At 35.3% G+C, this 25228-nt stretch overlaps 1 protein-coding gene across 2 annotated transcripts in view; it reads left to right on the forward strand.

The window, feature by feature from the left end:
• cep112 (centrosomal protein 112) overlaps positions 1 to 25228 on the forward strand; it is a 242407-nt gene that overhangs the window by 34867 nt on the left and 182312 nt on the right. For both annotated transcript variants that reach the window (XM_089128934.1, XM_089128935.1), the window contains exon 9: positions 18890 to 18976. In XM_089128934.1, coding sequence (XP_088985060.1) covers positions 18890 to 18976 — 87 coding nt within the window. The remainder of the gene's footprint in view (positions 1 to 18889; positions 18977 to 25228) is intronic.

The following is a 25228-nucleotide window of genomic DNA, read 5'->3' on the forward strand; positions in this document are numbered from 1 at the left end:
AAATGTATCGGAGTAAAAAGTAAATTTTGCCTTTAATATTGTAGTGGAGTAAAAGTGAAAGTAGATGCAAATAAAACATACTCAAGTAAAGTACAGATCCTCAAAAAAAATACTTAAGTAGAGTAACGAAGTATTTTTACTTCGTTACTTACCACCACTGGACTTTTTCTTCAGTGCTGCTGTCTTGTCGAGATTTGTCATCCGCCACACGTTTCCACTTCTTAAGTAAATGCTGTATGATGGCTGGTTGCTTTTAATAAACTCAAGAAAGCGATGCAGGATGACAGCTTGCACACACCTTACCAAGTTGCGTTTGTTTAGGGACACCGACTTCTCCTGAGAGCTTTACAAACCCTGTTTGTGATGACAGTTTTCCGCTGTATGTGGGTTTAAGCTGAAAATCCCATAGAACAAGCTTCTCTTTGATGTCAGTTGACTGGTATTGTTGAATATAGTGAGCGTGACCTGCTGTAATCACATGTCCTCTGGGAAGAGCAGTGCTCAATTAGGTCAACTTCAGTCAAACAGCATCATAAGTGTGTAGTTATATTAAATAATGTCCTGACTCTTCAAAGCTGTATAATGGAAATGAATGGCTGTTTCTGTTTTGAAGTCCATCAAAGCGCATCCACTCGAGATAAAAGCGCATCTATCCATCATAAAAGTGCATCTGTCCACCATAAAAGTGCATCTATCCATCATAAAAGTGCATATGACCATCATAAAAGTGTGTCTATCCATCATTAAAGTGCATCTATCCATCATTAAAGTGCATCTATCCATCATAAAAGTGCATCTGTCCACCATAAAAGTGCATCTATCCATCATAAAAGTGCATCTGTCCATCATAAAAGTGCATCTATCCATCATTAAAGTGCATCTATCCATCATAAAAGTGCATCTGACCAGCATAAAAGTGTCTATCCATCATAAAAATACATTTATCCATCATAAAAGTGCATCTATCCATCATAAAAATGCATCTATCATCATAAAAATACATCTATCCATCATAAAACTGCATCCATCCATCATAAAAATACATCTATCCATCATAAAAGTGCATCTGACCATCATAAAAGTGTCTATCCATCATAAAAGTGGATCTATCCCTGATAAAAGTGTATCTATCCATCATAAAAGTGAATCTGTCCATCATAAAAGTGCATCCATCCATGTTAAAAGTGCATCTGTCCATGATAAAAGTGTATCTATCCATCATAAAAGTGAGTCTGTCCATCATAAAAGTGCATCCATCCATGTTAAAAGTGCATCTATCCATGATAAAAGTGCACCTATCCATCAGAAAAGTGCATCTATCCATCATTAAAGTGCATCTATCCATCATAAAAGTGCATATGACCATCATAAAAGTGCATCTATCCATCATAAAAGTGCATCTATCCATCATAAAAGTGCATATGACCATCATAAAAGTGTGTCTATCCATCATAAAACTGCATCCATCCATCATAAAAATGCATCTATCCATCATAAAAGTGCATCTGACCATCATAAAAGTGTCTATCCATCATAAAAGTGCATCTATCCCTGATAAAAGTGTATCTATCCATCATAAAAGTGAATCTGTCCATCATAAAAGTGCATCCATCCATGTTAAAAGTGCATCAATCCATGATAAAAGTGCACCTATACATCATAAAAGTGCATCTATCCATGATAAAAGTGTATCTATCCATCATAAAAGTGAGTCTGTCCATCATAAAAGTGCATCTAAAAATATTCATATTTAAATCTTTATTGACTAAAATAACTAGCTTCCGGCAGACGACCGTACGCAAGTCAACTTACGCTACAAGAGAAACACTTGATGATGTATGACACAGATGTAGGAGTAGCGTAAGCTTAGACGCCGCTCGCGGTTCAAACACACAGGGCGGGGCAACAAACTCAAGCTCAAACATTATATAACTCTGTTTGTGCTCGTCTGAACGAACAATGTCATATACACCTAGGATGGCTTGAGGGAGAGTAAATCATGGGCTAATTTTCATTTTTGGGTGAACTTTCCCTTTTAAGTCTCCAGGGCTGACGTTTGAAAGATAAAGCCACTACATTTACTCCACATATTTTCAAGTGAAAAGATTCTGAGATTAGCAAACACATTGTGTTGCTGTAAGCAGAGTAAATCACGCCTGTAGAGCGTGGTAATTAATAACAGGTGGCAGCAAGAGGAGCGTTTGAGTTCATGTCTGACGAAACGTTCCCAGGTAATGGGGTGAAGGGTGAGTCAAGGCTTTGATGAAGGGAAATGGTGCGCGAGTTGCCCTTCGCTGCCCCTCACTGTAGAGTTGAGGGCAGTTACCGGCACTACTTTTGTTGTGCGTTCTTGGCGTTGTGCCACACCATCATTTACTCTTTCTTTGCGATCTGAAATGATGGGTTCTATCTTTATTTCTCTAATGCGTTTCCTGAAAATTGTCTGTAGACTCCTTTTGCTACCTTTTCTTGTTGTGGTAGCACACATTATGATTTAGACTTCTGTAAAAACAGTGTTGAAGTTAGCCTTTAGAGATTTAGAGCCATCATCTGATGAATCACGGTCAGTTCAAAACTCTTATTCTGTGTTTTTGTTTGCAGCATCACACAAAAAGATTCTAGTCACGTGGCATTTTTACATATAATGACATTTTTTTTGTAAAAACATACTGTATGTTGGTGAATTATGTTTATTATGTAATGGTGCGCTGGTGCAAGTACAATCAAACTAATATATATATATATATATATATATATATATATATATATATATATAGATTATATAATATCTTACTCATGCTCATTTAGTGAACAAAAGACAGCCATTTGGTGTGAATCTGTTCAATGTTCACATATATTGTGTATATAATATATTTTAATTAATGAATAACATTATTAGATTGAAATATATATATATATATCCAATGTAAGGTAACGTAGCAATTTACATTTCAGTTTTCACAAATGTAAAGAGAAACATTTTTCTATTTTATTTCTATTGCTATGTATTACTTTTTGTTGAATTTGTTGATCATGCTCTTCAGTGATTTGTGAGTATGTGTTAATGCTGCATAAAGCATCAGCAACCAATCACAGTTCATTTTTTTTGTTCCCGTCATTTTTAGGGGCGTGAAAATATAGCGTTTATGTTACTACAATTACAGACCGATGTGTAAAACTCTTGGACATATTTTAACCCTCTGATTATCTTCATTTGTGTCTACACTCATTATCTTCACAATAACATTTACAGTAACAGAATAATATATATATACATATATTTTTTTACAGATGTAATTTTAGTCTGTTTATTAATGTTTTTACTCAACATTTATGCAGTTTTTGGAGGATTTTTGATATCTTTTAAATTTCTATACATAAATATTTATTTATTTAAATAGGCTTTTTTTACAATAAAAAAACAGCAGTTTATGTCAAATTTACTTTATAAAAGACACAGATTTCTAACTTTCATTTATGGGGATAACATGGATCATTTTAAATTATCAAACTACATATCTTTTCACAAGTTTTTTTTTTTTTTCAGTTGGATTCATATCTAAATATTATAAAATCACAATTATAACACACACAAAAAACCTTTTTGTCCAACTTTAACAATTTTTGTACTGACAAAAGTTTTTCAATAATGTTACATTATGCTTAGCTTATCATATGCATAATGTTACATATGATTATGCTTATCAAACCTGAGCAAGAACAAAAAAATTACAGAAATTAACAGTTATATTACATATTGAGAAAAAATACATGACATTATTCTCAAAATGCAATGATCTGAACAGTAATAACAAATAAGCAAATAAAGCAGTAAAAAATAAAAATTAGTTAACAGTGAATGGGGAAAAAATCAAACAACTAGGAACAATAATTGGTGGTCATCACATACACAGCAAAATCCCCAGTGTTAAATTAACACTGAGAGTGAATTATATAAACTCTGAGCAGAGTGTTAAACAAAATATAAAGTTAATGAATTAAGCAAACACTGATCTCCATAATGGTAACTTAAAAATTACGGTTTTCCCCTTCAGTGATTCTGCATCACTCAAATATTCACTTAATTATTTCATTAACTTTAACAGTGCATTAGTGTTCATTTAACAATCTGCTCAGAGTTTTTAATAATTCACACTTTTCAGTGTTAATTGAACACTGGATTTTTTTTATTTTTTTTTTTGCATTGTTGGAAGTGTGCCACTTTATTTCTGTCTATGTGATCTGCGTTGTTTCTTCATTGTTTCTGATTTTGATGATGAATTTTGTATTCACTATGAAGATAACAAGTGTCGGCATTTTTTTCACGCTAACATTAAAACAGATATCATTCCAATATTTGTATATATATAATAGAGCCAGACCGATATATCGGCCGGCCGATATTAGGCATTTTCCAAAATATCGGTATCGGCAGTTATAATGGCCGATAAATGAATATTTAAAAAATAAAAACGGACGAAACACGCTTCAATTATCTCTCCTTGGCCTGTTATATTGAAAATGTATGTTTTACAATTTGCAGTATGATGTTATCTATTGCTGAATTATGGCTCATCATAGACTAGCTAACCACAAAGCTAGCTAATGCCACTATCATCAGTGGAAGACCGCTAACGTTAACATTAATGAGCTTGGAAACCACAATGAACTTTTTCTGCCTAAATAAAGTAATGATTACTGTATTTATAACTAGCATATCTCTAGTTACAGTCCCTGCATTGTAAAATGTAAGTTATACTTGCGAGGAGTGAACATTTAGACATAGAGAAAAAGTATCAAACGTATCTTGTGCAGAAAAGTTAGCTTTTCTTTTACACGTGTGTGAAATCCAACAATATTTAATAAAAATAAAAAAAATCGCCCGATATATCGGAATATCGGATTTTAAAACACAAAAATATTTGTATCGGTATCAGCCTTCAAAATCCTTTATCGGTCGGGCTCTAATATATATATATTGGTAGATCTAGACAGTGTTAAGAGGCGTATAATTTTCATACCATTTGGACCAAGATAATTTTTTTTTTTTTTTTAAATTCACCAAATGTCATTTGCGGTTCAAAAAGACCACGAAGATAACCAGAGGGTTAAAGAGTCATGAGTACATACATTTTTTATTTTTATTTTTTTTGGAAATCCAGCGTTTAGTTGATCCTGATTAGTTGAGCGCTCATTGTCAGTTGTAAACACGATGGCTAGCTTTTTCCATGAGTGGGTTTGGCATCATCGCGTCTTTGTTTGCAGAAGCACTGTTAAATATTGCGGCTTACATCAACTGGAAATCTTGTTGAATTCAACCAATCAGATGATGACTTAAAAAGTGTTTAAAAAGTGTTATTCAAGCGTTCAGCCAGCGGTCCATGCGTGTGTGATGTCTGAGACTGAGAATAGTTCACTATTTCAAGTGTGAAAAGCCTTATTCTGATCTCATTTAGTTTTTTTGCATCAACGCATTTCAGCTGTATTATTTCCCTCCAGTGATTCGATTGAGATGTCTTCAGCGTGAAGCTTTCTGGTGAAAAGTCACTCTCAAAATAGCTGGAATCGCTGACTCAACCCGCAGTGTGGCGCTAAAACGTAGCAGACGTTTTTGTGGAAACATTCCCTAAGGAAATGTGTGAAACCGATGCGGGGCGAAGAAAAGACACAACAGCTGCTCTTGTCTTTATCTCTCCTCCTCCCACCCTTCCATCTCTCCTTCTACTCTTCAAAAAGCCCTGCATCTCTGTGAGTTTAACAGGAGTAAAAGCACCAATGTCATTCGCTTCACTGATTCCAGGGAATCTGAAAACCCGGAGGTGTGCGCTCGCCCCGCCGCACCCTTTTAGACGAGAGTTTCAGAGCGCCACTGATGTAGTTTGACAAACTTTTCTAAAAGCACCAATTGAAGCTTCAAAAAAAAAAAAAAAAGACAAGACAAGAAAAGAAAAAAGTGCCGCCCACGTTTGCATCTGCGCTGCCGGGATGTGTTTGACTGCGTGGCTTCAATCAGTGCAATCTCCTCCTCTGACAGGTCTCATGTGGTCTCTGAGATTGCACAAGAACAATCGTGCGCAAAGCGAGAGCTGCTTCTCAGGGTTGAGTGGAAGTAGGGCAGGTGACTGTAGCAAACTGTGTGTTTTGCTCTTAGAAGATCCCTTCCAGCCTCCGGATAATGCTGTCAAGAGACAAACGTGTGCGTCGTGTCTGGACATTGATTTTAGGATTTAATTCTTAATATTGTGAAATATGTACTCATCCGGAGCTTCTTCAACTTGGACTATACATGTGAAAGTCGAAAAATTCAACTTAAAAGGTGAAACTAATATATTATATAGACTCATTACATGCAAAGTGAGATATTTCAAGCCTTTATGTGTTATAAAGTTGATGAATATGGCTTACAGCTTATAAAAACCCCAAATTCAAAATTAGCTTTTAATATGCTGTAAGCCATAATCATCAACATTATAACAAATAAAGGCTTGAAATATCTCACTTTGCATGTAATGAGTCTATATAATATATTGGTTTCACCTTTTAAGTTGAATTACTGAAATAAATGAACTTTTGCACCATATTCTAATTCTTCGAGTTTCACCTGTATCTCAACCAGGGGCGTTTCCCTCGAAAATAATACAATGTAGTATAAAATATGACATTAAAAAGTGTCTAAATCATTCACTGTTCAAAACTGAAGTTATGGTCAACAGTTAAAATGAGTTTTAATAAACCCTAAAGCGTTTGGCGGGGGGAAATTGAGAATAAAAATGACCTATCTTATAAGGAAAGTGCATTCTGGGAATTAATAGTGGTTTCTGTGTCATGTTGTTACAGAGGCTGCCTTCGATTAAACATGTGGTGCCACAACAAACACAGAGTGTGCGAGATTGAGGAAGAACAAATGCACGATTAAATTAAGAAAAATCATGCTGCCAAGTTTGATTTTCTGCCTTATCATCCATACATATGTGGGTCAGGTTTTTTTTAAAACAAAGTTCGCTTTTGTTTTCATCCACATGCATTTGCGGGAACATTTGGAGAAAATACGATGTGCTCAACTGTAACTTGCCTTTTGTTTAATATGTGATATGTAAGAGATACAAACCCTGACAGGGAGCAACAATATTACAGTAATATTAATATTAATCTTTTTTCAGTGCAATCAATAAATAAAACGTGACACGGCACCAGTTGCGTTTGTATGAGCGCAGTGTTGCCATGGACAACAGTAAATATGTCTGATTGCTAATACTGCGATCTGAATCACAAATTTTAGAGAGTCATGTAATAAACGCCTGAAAATAAACTGAAAAACTTTGCAGTGACTAACTGGCACCAGCTTCACCTGCAAAGTACACATTTGGCGGCCATTTTGAAAAATGCCCGACATGGCCCCCAGGGGCCAAATTTTGAGCGGCTACAGTCCTAAATCTGATCAGACCCCCTTTGTGAGCCTTCGTACCAAATTTCATGCTTTTATCGCAAAGTGATCGATTCTGATGAAAATCTGCGCTTAGCCGCCCCTCTAGTTGTTTTTACAGTTTTTTCCTGTAAAAAAATGCCCTGTAGTTTATCTCTAAAATGCAGGCAACACATTTGCGCTAAATTAAAACTCTAGTTAATTCACTATAAAATGGCCATCTGAAATCAAAATGTTTTGTGCAATCCTTCATAACAACTGATTACCCCAATTTTGATGGATATCATGCTGTAAAACCACATGTCTATCAAAAATATAAACTTACACATCATGTAAACTAGACTCTGAATGAGATCAGTGAATCTGGAATGTCACTGTCAACACATTACCAACATCACTTGACTGTATTTTCTCCTAGACAAATATGCTTTAAAAACACAAAAGTGAAGCGTCAAGAGCTGAATTAAAGCAAACACTGTTCACCATAATGGTGACTTGAAAAATTTGAATCCATTATTTGTAATACGTCAACCTCAGTGAGAACTTCTTTAGACGTCTGACAGAAATAAAGTCAGTCTGGTTAGTAATAAGTGATGCTGGTAATGCTGTTTGTGGAGTTGTTTAATCCTCCTCTGCTGAGATCGTGAGATATTTAATGTCTTTTATCTTCAATCAGTTGTAGTTATTGCGTGTGGCTTGCACGCCTACTGATATCTTTTTCTTTTTATTCAAATCGAATTGAGAGCTTGCAAATCGGGACATCTGAATCGATACCCATCCCTAGTTTGTGTATGGTAGGATTCTGGTCTAAGATACTAAAAATGCATTTGCATTAAAGCAATTTAGCAGGTATTGTTATTTAGAGCAGTTGCACGAATAAGCACAAAGTGGTGCTCAAGGCTTGGCTCTAAGGGACCAGCTGGAGAGCCAGGTAAAGAGTAATATAATAATAATAAACTTTATTTTCTATTGCGCCTTTAAAAGTAGCATCTCAAAGCACTACACAAGAATAAGATCATATAAAAATACAATTATACATTAATGAAAGTGGAAAACAGACAACAACAAAAAAACACAGGGAAACTTTGGCTGTAGCATTAGTCCATTTATGAAGATTCATCATCACAATTTGATCTTTTTAAGATCTTGTGCTTGTGTAAATGTGTAAATCAGCCAAACACAAGCGGCTGATGCGCTGTTGATTACGCACTATACACAAAACAGCTTTTGTGAATCACAGAAGAAGAAAGAAAGAAAGATCCTCTCTCTCGAGTTGCCGAAAGCCTCCTGGGCTGTATACAAGTTTTTGATGTGTAAATAAATACATTGTTTATGTAGAACACATGAGATGTCTTCATGATTCGGGCTTGAATATGAAATGACACTATGGTATATACTAGGGGCAGGGTGTTAAATATGTTTAAAAATAGTCTCACAATGTTGTCTTCTATTAATATTTTATACAATTACATTACGTGGTCTCTAGGCATGGGCGGTATCCAAATTTTCACACCGTCAAACCTCCTCCCTATTTTACCGCGGTATACGGTATTACCGCGTGACTAATTAAAAATTACGAGATAAGGCTCAGATGGCATCACACATGATGACACGTTCAACCAGAGAGTGTCGGTTCCAATAATGCATCTAAAAGCTGTCAATCAACTATTAGAAAACAGGAGATGCACATTGTCTCACACCAGAGAATGTGAGCAGAGTGGTGATATTTCCTCAAGAGAGGGGAGCGCATTTATGGAGATCACGCGCCACGAGCTCTGTCCACTCGGCGCTGCGAGCTCTGTCCACTCAGCGCCGCGATCCGCACACTTCATATGAATAAGCCTATAGCAGAGAGCAGCCCATTTCTTTTAGCTTGTAATTGTTTTGTTTAAAAGTATAGACATTTCAAGCTTACTATATATATACACTTCTCAGATCATTAAGACATGTATATGCCGAGTTTCAGTTCATGTATAAATTTGCGCTCCAGTCACGCGTCGGCGCGTGTCCTGATTACTATCTTTGCTTTTTATTTATTAATCCAGGCAATTCCTTGATGAAAAACGAATAAATAAATGAAGATGCAATTTATTCAAAACGAAATTCGTTTTAAAAAAAGGCTTTGTACAAAACAAAACGTAATAAGTGGTCATAATCATGTCTGACTGACCCAACATGTGTTGTTCTATGTCAGTTGCTGCAAAGATAAAGATTGCATTGATGACGCAAAGCATCTTCGCGGTAGTGAACGCGAATAAAGAGTAATGCTCACTTCATATGAATTAGCCTAAACATAAGCAGAGAGCAGCCCATTTCTTTTAGATTGTTTGTTTTGTTTAAAAGTAGACATTTCAAGCTTACTATAGGCTATATATACACGTCTCAGATCTTGTTTCTTATATGCGAGGTTCAGTTCATGTATGAGTCGCGCTCCAGTCACGCGCCGACGCGTGTCCTGATCACTATATTTGCTTTTTATTAATTAACCCAGGCAATTCGTTGATGAAAAAAAAATTAAAATGAAGATGCAATTTATTCAAAACGAAATTCGTTTTAAAGAAAGGATTTCTACAAAACAAAACGTAATAAGTGGTCATAATCATGTCTGACTGACCCATTCCAAATGTTTTCCGATATTGCGCATTTTATGATCTTATCTTATTCATCTCATGAAGTTCCCTTTTCATAAAATCAACATACATAGAAAAACATCATATTATTAAAGAAATATGAAAGGAATACGTTTTTTTTTCAAACCTAGCTTATATTTAAGCGTCACACGGTCTGACCCGCTGTAGACTACATGCATGTGTGCGTACATGTGGTGGTGGGGCACAATTTTCAAATAATAATCGAATAATACCAGGTAATCTTTAAATATTATTTTTGCTTGAAATGCCCATCCCTGCCAAATTGCATAAGTCGTGTTATTCTTCGAGACCAAGTCACTCAGTGCGCAACTTGCAATCTTTGCCCTCTCTCCCCCACTCTCTCGTCACCACACTGTCACGTCATGAGAACCAGATATAAGCATTTTAGCCATTAAATGAATTGTATTTAAAACATTGCATTTATATAGGAGACAAGGAATCCTTGTCTCCTATATAAATGCAATAAGTGCATTGTTTTTTTTTTCTGACGGTATGACGATATTGAAACTGATACCGTTGCTATTTTTAGATCCCGCGGTATACGATATTACCGTAATACCGCCCAAGCCTAGTGGTCTCTGCACTCAACCCGATTACAGTATATATGCAATTCTGTCTGGCTTTTTAGTGTTTTCATGTTGTTTTTCATATGCAATCTCTTCATCATGGATACTCAAGTTTATCGAATATAGCCAGTATCACCGTATACTGTGGCAAGCCTAAGAGTTTCAGGGATAGGCAACTTTAACTTCACTTGAAGGATGGTGCTTGGGTAGAATAAAAATGGCGGAGAGATTAAAGGTTGATTCTGTGGTTCTGTATGATCTCTCTGATGAGGTTTATAGATATATTAATATGAAGGCTGCTGCGTGAGGAAAGTTGCTGTGGACGTTGATGTCAGGTCGACTAAAAAATGTGATATGGTGGTCAATAGTTCAATGTCTGCCTACAATTTAATTGTATTAGCTGCCCTAATAACGTTAGAAAGTCATGATAATAAAAAAAAAAAAAATGACATGACAAGTTGGGTATCGAGAATCGAGTATCGATTGGAACCGAGACAAACTTTTCGTTTTCCCGGAATCGTTCAAAAGTTAAAATTTCGATTCCTAGTTTCGATATTCACAGTCCGCCGAGCGGAAGAAGAAACCGCTGAACAACACCAACGAAGAAGCGTCTACCGGAAGTGTTAGCATAACCGCGCGAGTCGAACATGAGTAGCTTACGTCGGTGGTCCAAAGTGTGGCTTCACTTTTCTAAAAATAACGAAATCTCGGCAAAATGCAAAATTTGTGACAAAAGGAGTATTTTTACAGAAGGAGTATTTCCTTCAGAAACGATTATCTCCTTCAGAAAGACCGTTGGTTAGCAAGGTTAGCTAAACTTTTTTGACCCTGCCTCTTAAAAGAATCGGAATCGAGAATCGTTAGGAACCGGAATCGAAACAAGGAATCGCAATCGGAATCAGAATCGTTCAAATTCAAACGATACCCAACCCTAATGACAACTTATCACTATAAAATCATTATTTATTTTATTAAACGTTAAGAATTCAGGTTTGTTTATCAGTACCATAGCAACGCTCAACTTCCACTGGAATTGTCGGTTGTCCGTTGCTTTTCGCAAGAGTTCAAATTTTTGAACGCGTCCGGATGACCAACGGACACGATTTTCTTCGCACCGCACTCGGTCGGACCCGTTTCGGACCCATTCGCATGCGGTCTGCGAATCTCCATTAGAAATGAATGACTTCCGGTCGTTTCGGAGCCGCATCGGAAGGTTTGAAGTGTGAAGGCGGCGTTAGGAGGGGAAAAAAACGAAATGAAAATAACAACTCGTAAAAGAGACAGAGTTAGGCTAATGTATGTTTCTGTCGATGGATACGCATTCTGGTTTCCCCTAAATTGTGTTCAATGCGAGTGCCTTTCGCTCTAATATGACCAGTCATTAAAGGAGAACTCCGGCGCGAAATGAACCTTTGGTCTAATTACACATTGTTACCTAGTCAACCGTTATCTGAGATTTGTTTTCATGATTGCCGAATGTAAATAGTTTTATCTCTAAAAACAGTTAAGCCTATAACGCTAGTATAATGCTACTATATAGGGCATAGAGTAATGATAAATAAAAATCGCTTGTTATTACCACTAACAAGGCTCAAAATAGCCCCACAGTAACACGACAGCATAACAAGGGTCCCTACATTCAAACTGAAGCATTGAGAACTTTGTCAGTGTCCAAACAGTTTAATAAGAAGATGTTTTATACACACAGTCAACTTCGCGAATACAGGAAGAAGAACATCTTTGAAAAATAGTCTCTACCAGTCGATCTGCGAACGCCAATCCAAGTGCGCTGGTGAGATGTGAATAAGGTGATAAGGTGAGCGCGAACAGTAGGCTATGTGTACATATTGAAGAGAAGAAAATGGTTTGTGTTTCTTCTGGAAACAACGGACCATATGAGATTCTGCACAGTTCAGCGCACTTGGATCGGCGTTCGTAGATCGACTGCTAGAGACTATTTTTTAAAGATGGCTTCTTCCTGTATTCGCGAAATTTACTGTGTGTATAAAATATCTTCTTATTAAACTGTATGGACACTGACAAAGTTCTCAATGCTTCGGTTTGAATGTAGGGACCCTTATTATGCTGTCGTATTAGTGTGGGGCTATTTTGAGCCATGTTATTGGTAATAACAAGCAATTTTATTTGTCATTACTCTATGCCCTATAGACTAGCATTATACTAGCGTTATAGGCTAAACTGTTTTTAGAGATAAAACTATTTACATTTGGCAATCATGAAAACAAATCTCAGATAACGGTTGACTAGGTACCAATGTGTAATTAGACCAAAGGTTCATTTTGCGCCGGAGTTCTCCTTTAACGGCGTTGATACACGAACAGCACACGTTGCTAACTAAACTTAGTTTAGCCTCCGCACATCATGCACTACATGAACATAGAATAGCAAACTGAAACACGCCACTTCTACTCATATCGCTCGTCAGAAACACCAGACGCTGGGAGCTTTTTGTTGACAATGTCTCCAGCTGATGAAACACACACTCGACTCTGACCGATTATGTGCCAGGTATGGTCAAGTGTGTCGTTGCACGGTTTCTGCCAGAGGGTTTTTGTCCGTAGGTTACACTCTAAAAAATGTTGGGTCATTTCAACCCAAATTTGGCTGGTTAAAATTGTTATTTAAAGGGGTGGTTGAATATGATTTAACTTTTTCTAGCTTTAGCAAGTGTGTAATGATGCTGTTTGGGCATAAACAACATCTGCAAAGTTACAACGCTCAAAGATCAATTTGCTTTTACAGAAATGGCTTTTTAAGGACTACAACAAACGGCTGGTAGGAACTACAATGAGCTTCTTCACGTGTTAGTGACATCACAAACCCATCACAAACAAAATCGTTCTGACTCCGGTTTGAACAATTTTCAGTGCATGTGTGTGTGAGGTAAAAGGACACAAGTTCTTGAAGCTCCTCCCCCTGTGCCGGGAGCAGCCGCTCATTTGCATTTAAAGGGACACACACTAAAACAGTGTTTTCTCCCCCTCAAAAAGTGACAAATTTAACATGCTATATGAAAATATCTGTGGGGTATTTTGTGCTAAAACTTTACATACACACTCTGGGGACTTATTTTACATCTGGTGGTGGACCCCTTTAAAAGTTTAACCCAATAGCTGGATTTGTCCATATTCAACCCACATTTGGGTTGAAACAACCCAGCATTTTTTTAGAGTGACCATTTCTCAAATTGACAACGGTATACTGGATAAGCTAACAATAACAAACCGTGACGTCATTATCATGTCTAGCACCTCTTGACACACCAAAAAATCGAATGCACTTTTTTATTGACGAATATTCGAAATTGACGGCCCTATTGCTGTTGTATAATGTTAAGATGTCAAGCAATTTTCTCATTGACCCAGCATTCACAGATGAAGCTCGAACACAGCGGAAAGTTTCCCGTGACCACTCCAGTTGAGTTGGTTTCTCCTTTCTGGATCTCTCACACACACACACACACACACTCGTTTACTCTGGCCGTACAATGCCCTGCAGCGGATCTGATAAGCCAGTAGATCGTGTCCCACGCTGGTGGCAGACGTTGAAAGACTGATCCGCAGTCAGCCAGAGGCTTGGGAGGCACACACTAAAATTTTGCTCATGCCACATCAAAACATGCTTCCCTAAATACACGAGAAGAAAGACACCGCTTCAGGAATGACCGGCGGCCATAGTGACGAAACTTTCAGCAGCACTTATTGTATAACATCACTGTGTGTGTGTGCTTGCGTTGAAGAGCATGTACTAACAGGCCAGTTGAGAAAAATGTTGAACTTTCGATCTCATAAATCTGGAGGCACATTAAAAGCCTGAGGTTGCTGTAGGTGAGGGAAGTTAATTAGCGTTTGCTCACTAAAGTACAGATGACAATCAAAAACCAGTTACAAAAACAAAACAAAACTTGTATTTTTAATTGTTCCTTGATCATAAATCTATCTTTTAATGATTCGCAAACTGTATGTAGTGTTGCACTGAGCAAAGTCATCTACTGTTCAACGGTCTTTAAAGTACAAATCAACTTTTAAAATAAATACATTTATTAAAATATATTTGTTTGCATTTTTTTTTAAATTCGCCACAGAATAAATAAAAGGTAAATACAGCTTTTTTCATCTCACAATTGTGTTTGCATCTCATAATTCTGAATTTTTCAGAAATTTGCATGATATAAAGTCGCAATTTAAAGTTATAAAGTCAGAATTGCGTGATAAAAAGTTGTAATTATGTGATATAAAGTTAGAATTGTGTGACAAAGTCGCAATTTAAAGATATATAGTCAGAATTGTGTGATAAAAGTTGTAATTATGTGATGTAAAGTTAGAATTGTGTGTTATAAACTCAGAATTGCGTGATAAGTGGTAATTATGGGATATAAAGTTATAATTATGTTAAACTCTGAATTGTGAGAAATAATTCATTAGAATTCTAACTTTTTTTAGAAATTTGCGTGATATAAAGTCAGAATTGCGTGATAAAAAGTTGTAAATGTGATATAAGCTCAGAATTTTATGACATAAAGTCACTATTTAAAGTTATATAGTCAGAATTGTGTGATAAAAGTTGTAATTATGTGATATAACGTCGAAATTATGTTGTAAACATATGAAATAATTTATAATTCGGACTTTTTTTGAGACGTTATAAAGTCCTATTCTAAGTGAAAGAAGAGTTGCATGTTTACATCTCGCAATTTAAAGTTATAAAGTCAGAATTGCTTGATAAAAAGTGGTAATTATGGGATATAAAGTTATAATTATGTTAAACTCTAAATTGTGAGAAATAATTCATTAGAATTCTAACTTTTTTTTAGAAATTTGCGTGATATAAAGTCAGAATTGCGTGATAAAAAGTTGTAAATGTGATATAAACTCAGATTTTTGTGACAAAGTCGCAATTTAAAGTTATACAGTCAGAATTGTGTGATAAAAGTTGTAATTATGTGATATAACGTCGAAATTATGTTGTAAACATATGAAATAATTTATAATTCGGACTTTTTTAGACGTTATAAAGTCCAATTCTAAGTGAAAGAAGAGTTGCATGTTTACATCTCGTAATTTAAAGTTATAAAGTCAGAATTGCGTGATAAAAAGTGGTAATTATGGGATATAAAGTTATAATTATGTTAAACTCTGAATTGTGAGAAATAATTCATTAGAATTCTAACTTTTTTAGAAATTTGCGTGATATAAAGTCAGAATTGCGTGATAAAAAGTTGTAAATGTGAAATAAGCTCAGAATTTTATGACATAAAGTCACTATTTAAAGTTATATAGTCAGAATTGTGTGATAAAAGTTGTAATTATGTGATATAACGTCGAAATTATGTTGTAAACATAGGAAATAATTTATAATTCTGACTTTTTTAGACGTTATAAAGTCCAATTCTAAGTGAAAGAAGAGTTGCATGTTTACATCTCGCCATTTTAAAGTTATAAAGTCAGAATTGCGTGATAAAAAGTGGTAATTATGGGATATAACGTTATAATTATGTTAAACTCTAAATTGTGAGAAATAATTCATTAGAATTCTAACTTTTTTTAGAAATTTGCATGATATAAAGTCAGAATTGCGTGATAAAAAGTTGTAAATGTGATATAAACTCAGAATTTTGTGACAAAGTCGCTATTTAAAGTTATACAGTCAGAATTGTGTGATAAAAAATGTAATTATGTGATATAACGTCGAAATTATGTTGTAAACATATGAAATAATTTATAATTCGGACTTTTTTAGACGTTATAAAGTCCAATTCTAAGTGAAAGAAGAGTTGCATGTTTACATCTCGTAATTTAAAGTTATAAAGTCAGAATTGCGTGATAAAAAGTGGTAATTATGGGATATAAAGTTATAATTATGTTAAACTCTGAATTGTGAGAAATAATTCATTAGAATTCTAACTTTTTTAGAAATTTGCGTGATATAAAGTCAGAATTGCGTGATAAAAAGTTGTAAATGTGATATAAGCTCAGAATTTTATGACATAAAGTCACTATTTAAAGTTATATAGTCAGAATTGTATGATAAAAGTTGTAATTATGTGATATAACGTCGAAATTATGTTGTAAACATATGAAATAATTTATAATTCGGACTTTTTTAGACGTTATAAAGTCCAATTCTAAGTGAAAGAAGAGTTGCATGTTTACATCTCACAATTTAAAGTTATAAAGTCAGAATTGCGTGATAAAAAGTGGTAATTATGGGATATAAAGTTATAATTATGTTAAACTCTGAATTGTGAGAAATAATTCATTAGAATTCTAACTTTTTTTTAGAAATTTGCGTGATATAAAGTCAGAATTGCGTGATAAAAAGTTGTAAATGTGATATAAACTCAGATTTTTGTGACAAAGTCGCAATTTAAAGTTATACAGTCAGAATTGTGTGATAAAAGTTGTAATTATGTGATATAACGTCGAAATTATGTTGTAAACATATGAAATAATTTATAATTCTGACTTTCTTTGACGTCATAAAGTCCAATTCTAAGTGAAAGAAGAGTTGCATGTTTACATCTCGCAATTTGGAGTTATAAAGTCACAATTGTGTTCAACAAAAACAAATGTTTTCTTCTGTGGCGGTAAACAAGCTTCCTTAACTGTTCTCATTATGTGTGTATAACACTTTTATCTTCGTCTATCTGCCGTTTCCTGTCCAGTGTTAATCATCTGTGTCCTCCTGAACAGACGGACTCTTTCCTAATGTGGTTTTGTGTTCGCTTTGAACTGTCTTAACTGACTTTCAGTGAGCGATGTTAAGAGCAAAGAGGCTGGAGGTGTAGAGGAAACACAACTCTCTAATTCACGCATTTCTATACTTTGGCTTTTTCTAAATTGGTCATATCACGAAAAACATTTCTTTTGAAATAAGTTTAGCACTTTTTTTTATTAATTTGATTTGTTTGTGTGGCTAAAACCATTTAACTGTTCTTCAGATAACGGATTTCCTGTATCATAAATCAATGAGCTTTTGCTTAAAAACAATGAATAAGGCCATATTCATCTAAGTTTCAAAAAGGCCACCACATATACTATAACAAACATTACTGCTTATACTGTAAGTAGCACTTTCTAGAACTGTTTTCAAACTTTCTGGAAAATCTGAAAAGGCCTTTTTATACATACATACATATATATATATATATATATATATATATATATATATATATAATAGTGGAAATTTTCATAAAAGTCACAAAATTATGGAAGAATACATTAAATTTGTTCCTATTTTTTATCTGGGGAGACATGTCACATTTAAATTCAGGGTATTTTTCATTGTTTTATTTGAAATATATATATATATATATATATATATATATATATATATATATATATATATATATAATTTTTTAGGGCTGTCAAACGACTAATCGCGATTAATCGCATCCAAAATAAAAGTTTGTGTTTACATAATATATGTGGGTGCACTGTGTATAATTATTTTATATATATAAATACACACACATGCTTGTATATATTTAAGAAATATTTTCATGCATATACTGTATATATATTTATATATGATTTATATATTATAAAAAATATTTTTTTTTTCTTAAATATACATGCATGTGTGTGTATTTATATATATAAAATAATTATACACAGTGCACCCACATATATTATGTAAACACAAACTTTTATTTTGGATGCGATTAATCGCTTATCCCTCATTTTTTTCAATCTTTTTTGTTTGTTTGTTTGTTTGTTTATTTATTTCTCTTTTTTACAAAATGGTCTTTTGTGGTATCATCCACATGCAGTTATGTAATTAACCAACTTTTCATGTATTTTATATTATTTTTAGCTCATTAAACCTTATCAGTTTGACAGAATTTGTACTTAAATCATTTGCCTTAAGTGTTATTATAATGAACATGTTAATTTCCAGGTTTTTCCTAATAGCTGTCATTATTATCCGAGCACATGATGGGGAAAATCAATTGTTTAGTCAATAACTCAAGAAAATCCATAATTTTAAAACTCTTGATTCTAACTTAAACTTGGGCTTTTGAAAAAGTAACATAGTTGTAAATTTTAACTCTAGAATTAGTTAATTACAGGTGAAACAATTAATGGCTCTTCATTACCATGCTAAGGCCAATGTTCATTTTTTTAAATTGTGCTTTTGGTGCAATAAACCATTACACATCCATTACCACTACACAAACAACAGGGGAATGTTGTCATTGTGTCATTGGATCTGTTGTTGATTTGTAGGTTGAGCTGAGGACTAAAGTCTTGGAGGCCAAACATCAGGAGGATACACTGAGGATGCAGCAGAAACATGATGCCGAGATCCAGAAGGTGAACTCTTCTGTTAATCGACGACCTGTCAAATATTCCTTCAAATACTTTGCCCAAAAATTAAAGTTACTCCCCGTCATCATATCGTCTCTCCTGCCACATTAAAGAGCATCAAAACTGTGTTTATTGTTTAAATTGTGTGATAAAGTGGACAGAATTTGAAAGCTGAGACCTTGTTTCAAATTAAAAGTAAAAAGGTTTATTGCGATTTATTGGACAAACATTCAAAAACAGAGCCCATTATCATAGAGGGTAATTATCATTAAAATATGAAAATTAAAATGACGGGTAATAATAATAGATTATGACTAGGGCTGTCAAACGATTAATTGCATCCAAAATAAAAGTTTGTATATTTAAGAAAAAAAAATATTGTTTATATATGAAATATTTATATTTATATATAATATAAATTATATATAAATCTGTATACAGTATGAAAATATTTCTCAAATATATACAAGCATGTGTGTGTGTTTATATATATAAAATAATTATACACAGTACACACACACATATATTATGTAAACACAAACTTTTATTTTGGATGCGATTAATCGCGATTAGTCGTTTGACAGCCCTAATTATGACATCATTTTTACAACCCTGTGTCAAAATGATGGAAATTGGGGAAGTCTAACGCGACCTCTGTATTAACAATGTGTATTCATTATATTAAACACAAGAAAAATAGATCCACAATCCATGTTTGAAACTCAAAGTCCATCTCGGTTTGCTTAATGCATAAGATGTCTTACTAGTTATATTTCTGAAACTTAAAAACTGGCATGTTCTGTCTGTGACTTCCACCTTTACTGTATGTTTCCGTCATTCCCAGTGACATTCTGCGTCAGTAAAGCCTATTAAATGAACCGGGTTTACAGATGTTTGTATGTCACCAGCCTTTATAAGGCGTAACATGATGCTTGGCAGGCTGTTGTCTTTCATGTCATCCCTAAAAGCCCATCGGCCCCTGGACCTCGTCCTCGGCACTCTGTTACGACTGCAGGTGTCCGAAAGAGCTCTTTAAGGAGACGATGGGGAAATTGTGTGTCCCTAAATGTTCCGGGAACTTCCCTTTAACCTCGTCTTTCCCTCGCTCTTGGGCGCGAGCTTTCATCTTTCACAGGCCGCCGTCTCACTGGATGATGAGCTTAGCAACAGAGTGCACTTCTGATGGACAAAAAGCAGGATAAATAATCCACTGATGGCCTCGTCGAATTTTCACAGAGAGAAACATAATAACTTTTGGGAGGCATTTTTGGTTTTGAACGAAGTTGCGTCTGTGTTTGAAGGAAAAACCAGCTCTGAAATGATGCTATTCCCAACATTTCTTCAGTTAACACTGTTCTATTAGACATTATGGGAGACCGTCACCCCCAACCTCAGAGAGTACCTCTGTAAATAAGAGCTCTTGTTGATTAGGGCTATTCTTGTTTAGCAGGATAAATAATCCACTGATGGCCTCGCTGACTTTTCAGATGGAGGAGATAATAACATTTGGGAGGCATGTTTGGTTTGAATGAAGTTGCTTTTGGTGTTTAAAGGAAAAGCCAGCTCTGAAATGGTCCTTTCGCCTGTGATACCCAACCTCTCTTCCCTGAACACTGTTGTATTAGACCTTATTTAGAGTAGCGCCATGACAGGTATGAAAGTGAGGCTGTGAGGGATACACTTGCTGTGTTTTCAATGGCATAAGCCGTAAAAAAAGTAGTTTTTCTATAAAATTATGATTTTCGTTTCTATTTGATTGCACATTTCTTTTAGAAATTGATAGATTTATATTAGTGCTGGGCAACGATTAATCGCGATTAATCGCATCCAAAATTAAAGTTTGTGTTTACATAGTGTGTGTAGTGATTGATCGCGATTAATTGCATCCAGAATAAAAGTTTGTGTTTAAATAATATGTGTGTGTAGTGCGTATAATTATTTTGTATATATATAAATACACACATATGCATGTATATATTTATAATAATTATACACAGTACACACACACATATATTATGTAAACACAAACTTTTATTTTGGATGCGATTAATTGCGATTAATCACCACACACACATATTATGTAAACAAACTTTTATTTTGGATGCGATTAATCGCGATTAATCACTACATATATTATGTTAACACAATCTTTTATTTTGGATGCGATTAATCGTGATTAATCACCACACACATATATTATGTAAACAAACTTTTATTTTGGATGCGATTAATCGTGATTAATCACTACACACATTATGTAAACACAAACTTTTATTTTGGATGCGATTAATCACGATTTATCACTACACACACATATTATGTAAACACAAACTTTTATTTTGGATGTGATTATTCGCGATTAATCACTACACTCACATATATTATGTAAACACAAACTTTTATTGTGGATGCGATTAATCACGATTTATCACTACACACACATATTATGTAAACACAAACTTTTATTTTGGATGTGATTAATCGCGATTAATCACTACATATATTATGTAAACACAAACTTTTATTTTGGATGCGATTAATCACGATTTATCACTACACACACATATTATGTAAACACAAACTTTTATTTTGGATGTGATTATTCGCGATTAATCACTACACTCACATATATTATGTAAACACAAACTTTTATTTTGGATGTGATTAATCGCGATTAATCACTACACACACATATATTATGTAAACACAAACTTTTATTTTGGATGCGATTAATCGTGATTAATCGTTGACCAGCCCAAATTTATATACTTGAAACTCATGCAAACCAAAAAATAAGTAGATCCCTATCATTCAATCCCTCACTTTTGCTCTTTCCGTAAAATTTCTGTTGCTGTGTTCATTTTCTGAAACGAAGAAATCAAGTTTGTTATTTATAAATAAATACAACTACACTACGATAAACACTTGAAATAAATAAATAACTCCAATCATATTGTTGATTCTACTATCTATAAAAAAAATCTCAATTGGGAAATACATTACTGCAATCCCACCGTGGTACAGCGTTATCATTTGAAAACATTGATATTGTCTCAATTTACAGTAAAACTAAGCTAGACAAAGTTGATTTGTGCATAAAATATATAATTAACTTATCAAAGATGCTGCAAAAATAAATCTCCCTTGAGAAGAGATGTTTAGAAATGAGGTTAAACGAGTATTTTCCAGAGCACTTCAATGGTAATAGAGGGAAAGAGAGTTTTGGAGGGACATCCAAATGTCATGTGACTTAAAACCAACACATCATTGGCTACCTTAAGGCCATACCATTAAGGGCTTTCATTCCCGTTACAAATCAAAGATGTCTCTGTTGTGAATAAGGTCTATCAGGCCTCATGAGAGTCGAGACCATCTCCCCCGACCTCAGAGAGCGCTTCTGTAAATAGGGGCTATTCTTGTTTAGTTTCTCCAGTGTGGACTGGGAGCGAAGTAACCTCAATAGCTTCCTCTGGATCTTGAACTCATTAATTCACCGATTCTTTGTGTTCAACGTTACATGAACTCTTGGTCTGTCATTGTGTCCGCTTTGCTCTTAATGAGCGCTGTTGTTTGGTTCTGAAAGAGTCTGTTCTGAGAATGTCAATATTTGCTCAGGTGCATCTTTCTTTGAAGACCCTATAAACACCACACACACACACACACACACACACACACACATGCAGTGCTATGCAGTACTGTCCGTTGGTGGGCTCGCTCTCGTGTGCCCTGTCATGTCCTCCGAGCCGTTGATCTCCATAGGGTCCTTTGAGATTTACAGACCCCTGGTTGTGACGCTGTCGTCCACCCTCACTGAGACAATGGCCGACAGTCTTTGAACTCCCACTCGGACACAGGCGGCTTGCAGAAGGTCAGGCCATCAAAGGACTTACAGCGGTCCCAACAAACGGCCAAACCGCATCAGATAAAACACATTTCTGAAATGCCCCACCTTGAGCCCAGGCATCTTATCACCCTCAGCTCAAGACTGGGAACAAGCCCAGCAGATCTGCTGTTTATTTGGAGCTCGCTAAATACGGGTTACGCTTGGCTCCGTCCCTCCCCGCCACAAAGGATTTCTGAATTCCTTGGGTTCATCAAAAGCCCGCACTGTGTCGCACAATGGGCGGATTGTTGAGGACTCGCAGAACCGGTCCGTTGGAGTCTGGGAGCCCACCGTAGAGGTCTTTGAGAGATGAGGGACAAGGTCATGAGTGAGTTCCTCCAGTCTGAGGCTCGAGTCCTCTCAGATACTGGCAGCGCTCATTCATGCTTCACAGAGCCTGCAATGTTAACGCTCGACGTGCTCCTGAGACGCATCAAAAGGAATACGTAACGCTGTTTTCGGTGCAAAGATCAGTCCGTTTCCTTTTATCCATTTTTCTTTTTGCATGTCTATTTTGCATATTCATTTGGCCTCTTTTGCTGTTGAACATGCTTGCGAGTAGTGCTGTAGATTTTAATTCATTCAGAGTGACTCTTTTGAACCAGAAATAATCATTCGGAACCTTCCACTGGTTCGTTTAGTGACCCCCTTTGTAGTTTATATCGTTGTACCAGTAATTAGTGTGTTTTGGTGTATTATGAGTGAGTCGTTGAATCATTTACTCTATAGATTCATTCAGATGACAAAAACAGCCTTTAAAAGGAGTAGTTCACTTTTAGAAAAACTTTTGCTGATAATTTACCCCATGTCATTCAAGATTAGGGTTGGGTATCGTTTGAATTTGAACGATTCTGATTCCAATTCCGATTCCTTGTTTCGATTCCGGTTCCTAACGATTCTCGATTGCGATTCTTTTAAGAGGCAGGGTCAAAAAAGTTTAGCTTACCTTGCTAACCAACGGTCTTTCTGAAGGAAATAATCCTGTCACAAATACTCCTTTTGTCACAAATTTTGCATTTTGCCGAGATTTCGTTATTTTTAGAAAAGTGAAGCCACACTTTGGACCGCTGACGTAAGCTACTAATGTTCGACTCGCGCAGTTATGCCAACACTTCCGGTAGACGCTTCTTCGTTGGTGTTGTTCAGCGGTTTCTTCTTCCGCTCGGCGGACTGTGAATATCGAAACTAGGAGTCGAAATTGTAACTTTTGAGCGATTCCGGGAAAAACAAAAAGTTAGTCTCGGTTCCAATCGATACTCGATTCTCGATACCCAACCCTATTCAAGATGTCCATGTCTTTCTTTCTTCAGTCGAAACGAAATTAAGGTTTTTGATGAAAACATTCCAGGATTTTTCTCCATATAATGGACTTCAATGGGAACCAAACGGTTCAAGGTCCAAAAGACAGTTTCAGTGCAAACTGTTCAAAGGGCTTTAAACGATACCAGACGATGAATAAGGGTCTTATCAAGCGAAACGATCGCTCATATAATAAATAAATAACAAAGTTCATCAAAATTAACAAATCTTTTTCTGAGTCAATTCTTTCGTTCGTTGAATGAACCAAACAACTCGGAAAAAGATTCATTCATTTTGATGAACAAGTTTGAACACAAACGTGCATCACAGAACAGAGCAAGGTGAGCATTTGAGCTTATAAAACTTAAACTTTGTTATTTATTTATTTATTAAATGAGACCCTTATTCATCGTCTGGAATCGTTTAAAGCCCTTTGAACAGTTTGCACTGAAACTGTCTTTTGGACCTTGAACCGTTTGGTTCCCAATGTAGTCCATTATATGGAGAAAATCCTGGAATGTTTTCATCAAAAACCTTAATTTCTTTTCGACAGAAGAAAGAAAGACATGGACATCTTGGATGACGTGGATGAAAATTATCAGGAAATTTTAATTCAGAAGTGAACTCTATTTAATTGCATGTAGTATACGTTATTTTTACACAGCCATAAAATGGACTATTCCTTCTTCTCTTATTGTTGAAGAGAGTGATTCACATACTGAACTGAACGATCAAATGCCCCCTTTCATTCAATCACTGTTGGTCAGCAGATGAAATACCTTGTTCATTCAGTACATTCACAAATGCCATGTCCCAGTTTGTTTAGTTTGTTCGCGAACAAGTGCCAGTCCATTCAGGACTGCTTCAAGTCATTCAGACTCTTTTACCATAGACTTGTTCAGTGAAGGGCGTATACATTCAGCAGGTCCAACAGTCGATATGCTATTCATATGCTAATGTATGCTAATGACATGCTATTTGCTCACACTATACTCGGGGAGAAGCAACCGAAGCCAAATGGACAGACTTCAGCGCGCAAAAAATATGTCAATGCACAGAAGAGAATGATTTGTTTG

This window comes from Pimephales promelas, chromosome 3 (genome assembly GCF_988280905.1).
Source record: "Pimephales promelas chromosome 3, fPimPro1.hap1.1, whole genome shotgun sequence".
In the NCBI taxonomy this organism is placed as follows: domain Eukaryota; kingdom Metazoa; phylum Chordata; class Actinopteri; order Cypriniformes; family Leuciscidae; genus Pimephales; species Pimephales promelas.